Raw genomic sequence first — 13,771 nt, forward strand, 5'->3', positions numbered from 1 at the left:
AATCACATAAGGAGAAATGTATAAAAATACCTTTCAGTTCTTTTAAGTCCAGGAAAGAGTCTCCACTGAGTTACTGACTCCATTCTAACATTTGCAATTCTCTTGCAATTCTCACTTTCTAACAAAGAAAGAAGGCCTCAAGTTCTGACCCTTGGTAGACAATAATATCTTGGTAAAATTTATGAGCTTTTCCTCATAGTTATGTTATGTTTATGGCAAATGATACTGGTTTTCCATTTAAAGTAGTGAGATACAATTTCTCTTTTAAGCACATTTATTTAAAAATTAATCTACTTTAAAGAAAAATATAGTAATTAATAGTACAGATATATAAAGATATGGGAAGCATCATAAAGGATGTACACAAAACAACTGAAATTTTGGAAAGTTTGGTATAAGTTGATTTGCATCCACCTGCAGAAGCAAAAGACATGATTATACAAAAATAAAAACTGAAAGCTGTGTATTGAATTTATATTTATGTCTTCTAGAATAATAAATGTACAACTACTACTACCATTTCTTGACAGTTTATTCTGTGCATGGTATTAATACTCTTCAGTTATTTCATTTAATTTTCCAAAATGAGGTAAATCTGTGTTTTATTGAATGGAATAAAGTACCTTTAGGTTAATGAAGTTTAGGGAAGTGAAACTTTGAATGCCAAGCATTTCAAGGTAGACTTAGGTGAAAAATCAGTTTCTAGTACATCATCAGAAAAGAAATAGGAGGAAAAAGTGTTCTCTAAGTATAACTGTGTTTCTGAAAACATGAGAAGGAGGAGGATGGGTAGAAAAAGGATTACAGAGTACTTAAAAAGAACAAAACTTTCTCAAAAAATGTCCTTCTCAAAAAGGTCAATCCTGACTTACAAATAACTCCCTTGAAAAAGGGGCAAAGTTAAACATTAATTCCCAGTAGACGAAGTCGAGGAACGTCTTTGCACAAATCAAATGCATCCCAGAGGAAATCACCAAGATGAAACAACACACCAGCCTGCTGAAATGTTGACATTCCCACACCTAGACTTAAAAAAAAAAAAAAAAAAAAAAGTCCATTTACTCTTGTCTCCCTGCAGGTACCCTTTCAACTTCTCCATTCACTCTGAGATCTGACGAGGGCACTAAATCACTGCCTGGCATTCTCAGACAATAAACTAGCTGACCAGATCTAAGGCGGCTCATTGCAGCATATCTCAGAGCAGGGAAGGGCTCACTTTGCTTCTTCATATCTACCAAAATCTGCCTTGTCAAGATTCTTAAAATGAAAAAAAAAAAAAAGAGAGAGAGAGAGAGAACAACTCTCCTCCTTTTTGTTATCTTTTTTTCATGAATTTTAATCTTTCTATGCTTCCAACGGCATCAGTGTTCTGGTGGATGGATTCTGCTGACTTGCTTTACCTCACCACTGCTACACATCAGTGGAAACACTTATTATTTTTTTGGAATGATGATGAAGACACCAGAAATCCATGATTTAATTGAACAAGCAATGATACTGAACCTATTATGGACAGTACACTGTCTTGGGTTGTACATGGCATTAATACTATAATATTAAAGTCCTTATTTTTAAACTCTGCTCAAGCACTTTCTTCCTTCATGACAGAGAACTCATATATTTCCATAAAAGAATAATATAGGAAGCATAAGGCTTTATTACATGTCCAATCAATGCTGATGAGTCTCTATTTCCTCTCAAACTTACCTTCCTTACTTCCTCTCTCCCTCCCTTTTCTTTCATGTGCTTTCACTTTGTTAATTAATAGTGATTTAAAGATCCTCTCCTATTAGCCAGGCACAATGATAGTAGCTCAGGATATAAAAATACTTGAGACTTTATTAGATTCCCAGGGCTTCCGTAACAGTGTACTGCACACTGAGTCACTTGAAACATCAAAAATGTATTCTCACAGTTCTAGAGGCCAGAAATCCAAAATGAAAGTGTTAAGGCCAAGCTCCCTTGGAAGGCCCTATGGAAAAATCCTTTCCTGCCTCATCCAGCTTCTAGAGGCCCCCGGTATTCCTTGGCTTGTCTTTGCCTCCATCTTCACGTGACCTTCTGCTCCTATGTTCCTCTGTCTTCACGTGGCTTTCTCAGAAGAAAACCAGTCAGAGGATAGGGTCCACCCTAATCCAGTATGACCCTAACTAATTAAATCTTGAAAAACCCAATTTCCCAAAGGTCACAGTCTGAGGTTCCAGGTGAACATAAATTTGGGGGGGGCACTAAGCTAGTACAGATACCCACTGGGCTGTTCTCACTGAGGATGCTCCCACATTTTTACCTGAACTTTATTTTGGTTGGTTAACTTTACCCCATGTAGCCTGACATGGAATATCCTCCATAAATATCTTACTAGTTCAAACTAAGAAAAGAGGTCAGTTTGGCTTCCAGCAGCCTACCATGAAAGGACCCTGACATACCTTTAGGATGGAAACCCATTAAATGATGGCTAAGAAGCTGGATGTGTCACGGGGATAGTAAAATGAATTTTATTACATCAAGCCCCTCAATTTACAATGATTGGTTGGGAAAAGTATCTCCTGAATTGTTGCAATATGTAGTTTTGTCCATTCATTTTGTATAATTAAAAATCACAGAATTCTTATATTTTAGAACTAAATAGAAGCTTTGCAATAAAATAACCTATCATTTTACAGATGAGATAAATCAGAGGGAACACACACGTTTGTTAGCTAATTTGGGCCAGAACTAGTAGAGCAAAGATTCCCTAATTCCTTGTTCAAATCAGAATTTTCATATTTATTAATATAAATTTTCATTATGAGTTTTTCCATCTGAATACACTTTGCTTTTGATTACCCTAAAGAACAACTTGTAATATTACTGCATTAACAGCACCTCAGAAGAACATATACAGGCAAGACACTTCTCTTCCTACAGTGTCATCTTCCCTGCTCCACGAGGAGTCTATGAATCGTTAGTGTTAGAAAAAATTGTGGAGGCACAAAATAGAGCTTTTCATATGCTATTGTCCAAAATTCCTCTAATTGTAACTATGGACACCACATGTGCTGTTAGACATGATATAAGCTGTAAATTATAAATCTTGAACGATATAATAAAGCTTTTCACCAGTAAAAATAACAAAAAAATACACCTGCTTCTTTATTTGTGCACCACAGACACTTCTTATTTATTCACTTTAATTCTGCATTTACACAAAAATGCTGTAACAAAATATCTGTACACTACTTCTGTTACAAATATAGATAATATTTAAAGTGACTTTATATATTCTAATGTAGGAGTTTCACGCTCTAAAATGGGAATGAACACATGATAATTCCTCACCAGTTGTCTCAATAAACAGCTCCATCTGTTTCCCTTACTCTTAAACTATTGTATTATAAGATGTTAATATAAGGCAATCAAATGAAGTCATGTTAATCCTCTTAATTTTTCTATCAATTTACTAATGGCATACAACCAAAATAATTACTAACGCATTGCTTTTTTCTCTATCATTAAGATTAATACTAATTGAAAACGAATTGCACAGCACATTAACACATTTTTAGTGTTGCATCAGTTGTTAAAAGCAGCACAAAAAGATCCTGGGATCCTTGTATGTTTCTCCAGGAGTAACACAGTTGCTTTCTAGAAAAACCACAGTCAACATGGGGTACATCATCATTTTACTTATAGCACATGAAAATATTTTATAACAAGTCAAAAAATAAGAATGAATATTGAGATGTACCTTAAATATGATTTCTTTAAAAACTTAGGGACATTGCTTCATATATTTGCTGCTTACTCAATCATAGAAACCAATTTTAGCAGGAAGAAATAAATATATATATATATTAGAGGTGGGAAGGTGCACTTTTTTATAATATTCAACATTTTTAATTGCTGAGAGCTCGAGGAGTCTTCAAAAAGTCCATGTAAGGATCTGTATTATATTTTAATTCAATATTTCCACAAACTTTTTGAAGTATCCTCATATTTTTTAAGATTTTCAATAATTTTTTTTTTCTTTTTTAGTTTGGGAAGAGGAGAGGAGCATGATAGCCAAATTGAGGCTATTTTTATAAAATTCCCTGACATTTTCTTCTTTATATTATATTTTCATTTTTTACCCTAATTTAGTGAAGCCATTTCTCTTTGATTAGCTTTAGAATTATTTTTGTTTCTACTAACCAGTTTAGCTTGTAACAATTTTTGCCTGTGTGACTATAAAATGTTAGATATCTTCACAAAAAAAAACCTGATTTACTTATGCAAAGTATAGGTTCACAGAATGCAAGAGGAAAGGAAAAAATGACGTTAGAAAACCACTTCCTTATGAGAAAAACAAACTTAAATATTTTTTTTCCCCTACAGTTTTGAAGACCCTGATGAACACAGCAAAGGAAAGTATTCCACAAGACCAGTTTTACTCTTTTTACAGTGGGAGATGAGTGAGGGGTTGGGTTGGTTCAATTCTGGCAGCCAATTCAGGAGAGAACCATCAAAGTGACAGTGCCTTTTGTCCGCTTAAGGATGGCAACGGCTTCTTCATGGGTTACACCTTCTAGACTCTGCCCGTTGACAGCAATGATCTGATCGCCCCTTTTCAGACGCCCATCTTCAGAGGCTGCTCCCTGCAATTATAAAGTCGGCTTGTTTACTTCTCAAAAAATGCTGCCTTGCAGCTACACACCAGAAAAAGATCTAAACAAGAATGTAAATTGCTCTGCGTGTACACACACATTGCTCCCGGTGCTCCACGGGTGCTCCACAGCCATTAAGCAATGATGAACATACACAAAGGAGGCCTTTCCCTAAATGGTTTTAGCATCGAGATTCCAATTTGAAAGAGAATTCAGCAGTCAATAGATTAGTTGGATGTTATTTTGGCTGTTCAGCACAGCAGTTGGTGGGAACTCAAATTAATAAAAAATATTTGGGATTTTGCCTAGTAGAAGTGATTTCATAGTATCCAGGACTTTCTATCCTGTAAAGATGACTTACAGAAAGAAGACAAAGGATTAGGTAGGAACAAAAGCAGTTTACAGGACAAAGACTTGAGGACTACAAAAACTAAAGGTTTGCAGAAGCATAAAGCCCACATGCACGTTGACTAAGGTAGGATGAGGCACAAGTCCTGAATTTAAAACCCACTGCTAATTCTAATTCCTTCTGTAGCTTTAAAAAGGCTGCTCAAACTGTCTTGGTTCTTACTTCCCAAGGTTACATGGATTCTTCATGCTCTTTATGATTAAGATTAAAGATATTGCTGTTTGAAAAAGAACCCCATTGTAAGGCATGTTTATAGAAGACAATTATGCAATTAAATATGATTAAAAATATGAAAAGTTAATGAGAAATCCATAATGATGAAATTCTTAAAATATGTTCCAACTAGCATGCCTTAAATAAATTGTTCCTAGGCTGAGGAAGAAGACTGCATGACTCTTCTATTCACTAGCAAATGCTGTTTTCATTTTTGGACATACCAATCACTTTTTTAAAAAAACCTCCCAAATTAAGTCTATAGCTAGCTAGCTTGCTGTAGGTAGATACAGCACTTTAAATTGGTTAAAAATACTTTCTTTCCCCCAAAATAACAGAACAAAACCTCCATAAATTAAGATCCATAGCACTAATCTAAATTCCCTATATCAATAACAGGGCTGCTGGATACTCTTCATATTTTTTTAGTAGTCACTTTTCTACTTTATTCAATAAAATTAAATTTGTAAAATATGCCCTATTAGTTAATTTGCATTTGTATTTTATGTACTTTCTTTATCTATTTTATATTTAACACCACCAAAAATACGCAAAGAAAAAATGCCAGTGATCTACAGCATACATATTTAAAATGTCCCATTTTCAAAAGATAGTCATGTGTAACTTCTTTTCAAAGAAAAAAAAATCAGGCTTTATTAACCAGAATTCATTAATATTTTTATTTATATTGAGAGTTTCTATGGAGTTTCAATTTGAGCCTCTTTTCCTTTAAACAAAACTAAACCTCAAATTGGATAAAAGTATTTAATGACCTGTTTCTGTAGGGAGTTTCGAAAGAAAATGATCAACTGTTAACCATTTGGCATTACCTCAGGCCATAAACTAATAAGCCAGCTGCTGACCCCTATTAATGAATGTTTGGGGGGAAAAGGGTGGTTACAATGTGCAAGCTTACCTTTGCAAACACTGTTTTAACATAAATGGGTAAGTCTCCATGAGGGCTGCCATATCCTCCTACTATACTGAAGCCTAAGCCATCTGGTCCTCGGTCTAGCGTAATAGACTTGCACTGAGGAGGTCTACAGTAAAGAGAAGGAAAAAAGAGGTTTTGAATTTTTAAAATATGTATCTATCTCTGTGAATCTGTGAGTTACAGATTATCAGACATCCACCTAGAACTAGCACAATTCTCTGTGTTACAGACAGCAAGTATATTATGGGTATTTTTGAGATGCTTTAAATTGTCAGTGCATGCTGTGTTCAGTATTTCAAATTTACATAATCTAATGAAATCCTACTTAACATCCTAATTCTATTACTTGTTTACAGTTCCCTTCAACTAACATATTCACGGCATGTTGTCTTTGCACAGAAAAGCTCATTCTTTTTCCAGTATATTTAAAGTGAGAAAGCTAAAAAGTTCAGGGGACTATAATGGAGTAAGTCATAAACATCAGTACTCCCAATCCCTGAGAGAAAATCAATTTTAAGCATGTAGAAGCTTCATCATATTATTTAAAAATTCTAATGTGCCTCTCTTCTCCCTCCCTATTTTCCAACGCTTTTTTATCCAAGTGTTGTTACCCAATATTGTGAATTTTTCCAATTTAAAGAATGATATATTGAATGAGTAGGCAATGCTGGACATTTTAAAAGGATAGAGTTGACGTGCTCTGTGTCACACAGGGTGGTGACATCACAACTAAAATATCCCCCCAAGAAATCAGAGCTGAAAATGTGGGAAGGGTGGTAGCATGCACATCTATCTATCTAAATGGCTAGCTCACTCACTCTCTTTTTGATGAGCTAAATTCATGCCATAATTATTTAGCAGTTTGAAGCACTTGGTGTTTGTATTTCATACCTCATCTTCTATTATTTTTACCTCTTTGTGAGTTCTAGGAACATTTGACAAGAATGCAACTGTTAGAAAGATTTGATTCTTAAGTGACAAATGATATAAGAACCATAATATATGAGCTCACCCTAAATCATCCTGAAATATACTGCTTGATGTCAGCCCAGTGAAGGAAAGACTAGAATTGGCAGGTTCCTGCTGATGACCTGTGACCACACTCACATCTCCTCCAGCAACCACCTATGCATAGGAGAAGTACAAGAGAAAAAACACATGTTCATGTGGCTAGGGAGACACCAGTCATTTTTCTTCCAAAAGAGCATTTGATTAAAATTTGAATTTCATTGTCTATTTAATCATTTTTGTTAACACAAAATACAAGCAAAGAGAAAAAATTTCATAAGGTCCACAGGCTTCTTTACCTGTCCTAACAGTGATAATATTCTACTAATTCAATCCTAAAGAGTTCTCTGATGCTTTTAAAACATGGTCACATACGTAATTATTTTGTAAAGATCCTGAGAATAAAAGCCATTCGCTTATATTACTTAAAATTCTCACAATTAATCATCTACAGCTAAGGCCCTGTATTTTTTGCCCCTTAGATATAAAGCATGAAAGAACAAATGCATCAGGATAAAATGTTACGGAATGTGTTTCAGACGTACTTTCTTGGAGCTCTCAATTTACTCATTTATGTTCCAGGGAAATAGTAAATTAAATAATAGCAGGACACAATCATTTTTACTGCTTTAACATCAAAGCTCATGTGTCCTCAGGCTATCTATATCCTAAATAGTGCTTGGGATAAAAATCTTACCTGCATTTCAATGGAGACAGAGGCATTTTTCAGTAAGTTAACTGCTTGGGTGTGAGTCATCCCTTCAGTGGATGTGCCACAGATAGTGACAATCCTATCCCCAACCTGCAAGGGAGAGCAAGAAATAGCCATCTGCTAAAGCAGCAATGGAGAGTGGGATTTTGAGACCTGAGCAATCCATTTCCTTCTCAGCCATCCACATCACATACATACTGCTACTAGCCACTGAAATATAACCAAGGAAGCCATTAAATCCAAGAAGCCCAAGATGCAGCAACCACAGAAAGAAGAGGAACATAATGGTAGAGTTCTATAGTCTCCGGGGCAAGAGGAAGAAGAGAAACAAAGTCACTGTTCCCTTCCCTTCATTTCTCCTAGATAAGACGTTAATTCCTATTAAAAGAATAAAATATTAATATCATCTAGAAACCAGAATTTCTCTGGACATTATTATTTTTATAATCATTAGATGTGACTCCAAGTCAGGAGCTGGCAAACTAAGGCCCATGCGCCAAATCTGGCCCACTGCCTGTTTTGGTTAATAAAGTTTGGTTGGAAGATAGCCATGCTTATTTGGCTGCTTTCACAGGGCAGAGTTGAGTAGTTGCAACAGAGAATCATATGTCCCACAAAGCCCTAAAATATTCACAATCTGTCCCTATGGAAAAGTTTGCTGACCCTGTGCTACATGTACAACCAGTTTTTAAGTGTCAATCATAAATTTAGTTATCAAAGTATGTTGAACCATACCCAACCTAGTCAGTACTTAAACTAAGAGGTGGTCATGTTCTGAGACCCTGTTTGAGGCATGAGGCCATAGAGATTTTAGTTGGAGAGGCTGAGGTGTTTTAATGGGATCGCCACATGATTTTAGAGCTGGGCAGTTAGCATAAGTGCCATCCTAATGCTCTATGTCTGAATAATCTCAACTTTGTAGCAAGTTTTGTATAGTTTACAACATTATAAATCATTATTTAAATGTTTTATTTACATTAAACTTCTGCAAAGTTCATAAGCAAATGCAAATTATACTTTTCAATTTAATAAAGTTGAATCGGCATTTAAACTAATGAAGCATATAAGGAAAACAATTCACTTCATACTGGTGTTCTGAAAATACTTTGTTTTCTTTTATCTTGTTCCACAGAGTTTCAAATATATAAAAACTTTATTAAACAACTATAAATCTTCCATTGCATTCCACAACATCATTTCTCCTTTCTTTTAATATCCATTATCTTTTACTCAAAGCAAGCCCTGCTGTGGCTGGATTACGTGATTTAAAAGCAGATGCAGATATATAAAACTGCCTTGCAACACGTAGCTAGATACAAAAGGTTTGCAAAAAAAAACAACAAAAAAAACCTTTTGCTAAGTTTGCTAGGACTCTTCCAGCATTAGTAAAACTTACTCTGAGTTTCTGGGTGTGAGCTGCAACTCCATTTGGGTGCATCATTGCAATAAATATAGGAACATCACCAAGTGGGCTGCCCACTCCTCCAGCAATGCTGATTCCCAGTGAGTCAGTAGGCCCCTGACATAAAACACATATCATATTTTGGTTGAAGCAATATTTTTAATTGACCTTTTGTTTATCCTGTAGCACAATATTCTATAGTTAACTCTGATCTTCTAGGTGTGAGGGTAGAAAATGGAGCTCAAGAAAACTGCATTACTTTATATGACACAGGTCCTTAGTGCGGTTTAGGAAAATAAGTTATCCATTCAAGAAGTATAAGAAATCAAGATGTGCTAAATAAACATTATGTTATGGGACTTCTGAAAAGCAGGTAAACTCACAAAGTGAAAAGACCACAAGTTTGGAATCAGAGAGACCTGTGTTCAAATCCAGAAACCCACACTTAAAAATGCTGGGACCTGGAACAAGTCCATTCCTCTCAACAAATCCCTAGAATTCATTTACAAAATGCAGATAACAGTGCCTGTCACAGAGGGCTACAGTGGATAGTAAATGGCATGATGATGACATGAAGTGTCAGCGTGTTCAGCATACAGCTCAATAAATTATAGCTCCTTTTACTTTCTCTCATGTGTATGGCTGTCAGGGGAATCTGTTTCAGAAGAACTAGGAAATATCTCTTGAAGGGAAAGGCTTATTTATCAGCATGAGAAGTGAGATAGGCAGGGTACTATTTTGTGTGCGGTCTGGTTGATGACATTTTTGGCAATAAAGAACATACAAACAATGACTTTTCAAAGAAGTATATGACCAGGAAATTCAACAAAGACTGCATTGTGCTTTCCACTGTGAGCAATACATATTTTTTTCAGATGGGTGCTATAAAACAGTGAGACAGTTAACAGGAAAATACACATGCAGATGCTTCAAAAGACACTAGAGTTTATGCTGACACTAGAGTTTACACTCTCTCTCCCAAGTTACCTTTTTTATTTCAACTGTTCTTAATCCCTGTATTTCAGATGCCACTGTAAAGGCAAGAAAGATAAAAATATGGTTATTAAAGCACTTTTCATGTTCTTTAAAATTTTAGTCAATTCATAGAGCTGGATGGAACTAAATGGGATACCCTAAGTTGTGTGTTTCTTTTTATTTTTGCAAGTGGTTGCTCAAAGTTACTAGTACACAGGACTAGATTTGTCTCACACAGGAAGTTTATTTCTTCAGTTGGAAAAATGCACATACCATCCCATGTCTTCCTTCTCATTTTAAGTACTGATTATATAATACACTTTGAATGAGTCAAGGACAGAATGTGTTTTAGATAGAAAGACACATGTGCACAGCTGAAAGGAATAAAGTCATGGATGCACTAAAAAAAAATCTATGGACTTATGTGCCTAAATTTCTAGAATATTAGTCACAGTGCAAACAGAGACTGCCATATGGTTAGTTTCTTCAATTTGAACAACTCTCAACCAATGTACCAAGCCAAAAAAAACCCCCCTGCATCATGATTTGATGTAATTAAAACACAGGAGGATCCCATTAATTTTCTCAAAATTTTCGCAATCTTCATGGAAAAAGAAGGCTTCACTGAATGGCATCTTCTGATTTATTGGTGTTTCATTAAACAATGAAAGGGAGTAAAATCAAATACAGCAATCTGCTTAATAAGAAAAAATTACAGAATCCTGATTATAATGTTTTGTATATCTTGTAGGGTAAATAATGAGAAAAGCTGCCATAGGCACAGCTTCATGTTGTTCAGATTTTTTGCAACACACATTTTTGCACCTATACTAGGATATGTGATTGTTCTGCAAGAAAGAGAGCTCAGAGGTAAACAAGAAAAAGAAAATCAGTGTTGACAGCCAAAATTCAAACCTACACATCATGCTTAAAATATTTAACCAATCTTACCTGCATTCTTCTTTGAACTACCATCCAGTGACTCAGATGTACCGGATCCAGAAAGTGGAAAAGTGAAAGATGACAGGCTGCCTTCACTCACCTACAAATACTCAACAGACATTTTAGAAAGTTTTGGAAATAATAGTACTTCCTAAATGCCACTTATTTCAGAATTCAATTCTTTTAGCGCATCTAGAGAGAAATACCTACTAGGCAACAGTGGCATGCGATAATGTAAAAAGCAATTTAAACATAGTTTCTACTGATTTATTTTCTTGCTGTTTTTAAGGAAGAATTTGCCTAGTGACAAAAATAAACTGAAGCTAAAAGGGTAGATGAGATTGATTCTAACCTACCTAAAATTTTAGTGGATTATCATAATCTCAATCAAGCTAATCCTCTCTAAATTTAAACAACTGATGTTGTACAAAGAATAGGTCTTAAAAACTGTAAAATTAGGGACAGTTAACAGGAAACTAATGGCAGTAATTAGGGAAGTTAGTGAGGGATTTTTAAGAACAGACTGATAAAAAATGGGCTTCTGTCATCAGAAGACAAGACTGAGGAGAGAGGCTTGCCAAGAGTCAAACTATTAAACATCCTGTTTTTTCATATCTATCTCTTTTTATTTATTTATTATTCTCAATTAACACATAATTATACATATTTATGGGGCGCGGAGTGACATTTCAATACATGTATACAATGTGTAATGATCAAATCAGGATAATTAGTATATCCATTGCCTCAAATATTTATCATTTGTGTTGAGAACATTTAAAATCCTCTCTTCTAGCTATTTGAAATTATACAATAAATTGTTGTAATTATAGTCATGCTACAGTGCTATAGAACACTAAAACTTATTCTTCCTACCTGGCTGTAATTCTGTATCCCTTGAACCAACCTCTTCCTATATCTTTCTCCCCATTACACTTTCCAGCCTTTAATAACCTCTATTCTACTCTCTACTTATATGAGGTCATATAAGGTTTTTTAGCCTCTGCACATATATAAGAACATGCAGTAATTATCTTGCTGTGCCTGGCTTATTTCACTTAACATAATGACCTCTGGGCTCATCCATCTTGCTGCAAATGACAGGATTACATTCTTTGTTACAGCTGAATAGTATTCCATTGTGTTTTAACATCATATTTTTGCACATGGTTAGTGTATATGGGATTCTTTCAGTTGAACACTGTTGTTTGTTATAAAATACTTAAAATATATGTTAAGCTTGATAAGCTTTACATACATTAGGTGGTTAACTTTTGAGATTATGGAAAGAGAATCATATCAGAAAAAAAGAATGCTTAAAATCAAGTTCCTCAGAATGATTTACAAATTACTTGAGACTACATCTTGCTTACCTGCCCACTCTCATATTTTCTTCTTTCCTATCTCAAACCCTGCCCCTAGAGAACCATGCTTCCAGAGAGCCAGACCTGCGTACCTAACCCTGGACAGACCCACAGTTAGGGCCATCTCTGAGTCCTCTGGGCATGTGGACTGCATCACCCTGATGACTTCCACAGCTACCCACCTGGCTGCTTTGAGAAGGCCTCCTCTCAGAATGAAATGGGCTGGCTTTGATTCTTCCAACTTCCAAGGTTACTGTGCCTAGGGAACACTGGAGGAGTGGTTGTTTTACGGAAATGTTTAAATAAAATGCTATAATCATCTTTAGGAACATATTTTGCTCTTCAAGACTAAGTTTTTGAAAGGCTTCTTTCTTCCTTTTGGGATTATCATAGGCAAAGCTACCTCCAATCCTTTATGAGAAACAGCTTTTTAAAAACATTAAAATTAATAGAAATAATAACAACACAAGCAGCAACAGCAATACCAATACTCAACTTAAAAGATTTATTAATATTACAGGCATTCAGTTCATAATTCTTACTAACACTAAATAAATATATAACAAAATAATAAACAGCTAATCATAAATTTACTATTTAGAAATTTGTCACTGAAATATGATATCTTACTTACCATAGGTTTTATTTGAGATGACACTTTAAATAAACAGAAGTCAGTAGTAATTTGACTATAATAGCCAATGTTAAATTTTCTTTCTTCTTCTACACTATTACACAAAATTATTTTGGCATTAGACTTTTACCTTTAGCAAAGCAGCAACAGCTTCCTGGGTGGCATTACGAACGTCTTCTCCATTCACCGTTAATATCTGGTCTCCCTGCATCAGCCTCCCATCGGCGTCTGCAATTCCTCCTTTAACGATGTCTGACACAAAAACTCCAGTGTCGTTTCTGCAAACAATTTTAAATTTAACATTATTATTTTTTCCTTCACTGCAATGCAATACTTATTTAATGAGAAGCTAACTTTTTTAACTGAAAATTTTACTTCAATTTTTATGGCTTTAAAAGTTTTACTGTTTTGAGCCACAGTGGGGCAACATTAATTATATTTTGTAATAAATAGCCGATGTCTTATAGTATTTCATAGATCAAAAAGATCTTTCCCAAACATATTTATTCTTCATCAATTATATACCGTGAGAAGAAGTAGATGCTACTGTTCTCAT

General features: G+C 35.0%; 1 protein-coding gene across 6 annotated transcripts in view; it reads right to left on the bottom strand.

Moving 5' to 3' along the window:
- Positions 1-3,108: 3,108 nt before the first annotated feature.
- MPDZ (multiple PDZ domain crumbs cell polarity complex component) overlaps positions 3,109-13,771 on the bottom strand; it is a 170,578-nt gene continuing 159,915 nt past the window's right edge. For all 6 annotated transcript variants that reach the window (XM_063080257.1, XM_063080259.1, XM_063080262.1 and 3 more), the window contains 9 exons: positions 13,346-13,493; positions 12,764-12,850; positions 11,227-11,317; positions 10,288-10,331; positions 9,295-9,417; positions 7,884-7,988; positions 7,191-7,303; positions 6,161-6,284; positions 3,109-4,613 (listed from right to left, as the gene is read on the bottom strand). In XM_063080257.1, the coding sequence (XP_062936327.1) occupies positions 4,467-4,613; positions 6,161-6,284; positions 7,191-7,303; positions 7,884-7,988; positions 9,295-9,417; positions 10,288-10,331; positions 11,227-11,317; positions 12,764-12,850; positions 13,346-13,493 (982 nt within the window). In that variant the 3' untranslated portion in view covers positions 3,109-4,466. The remainder of the gene's footprint in view (positions 4,614-6,160; positions 6,285-7,190; positions 7,304-7,883; positions 7,989-9,294; positions 9,418-10,287; positions 10,332-11,226; positions 11,318-12,763; positions 12,851-13,345; positions 13,494-13,771) is intronic.

The sequence above is a fragment of the Cynocephalus volans genome, chromosome 16 (assembly GCF_027409185.1).
Source record: "Cynocephalus volans isolate mCynVol1 chromosome 16, mCynVol1.pri, whole genome shotgun sequence".
In the NCBI taxonomy this organism is placed as follows: Eukaryota; Metazoa; Chordata; class Mammalia; order Dermoptera; family Cynocephalidae; genus Cynocephalus; species Cynocephalus volans.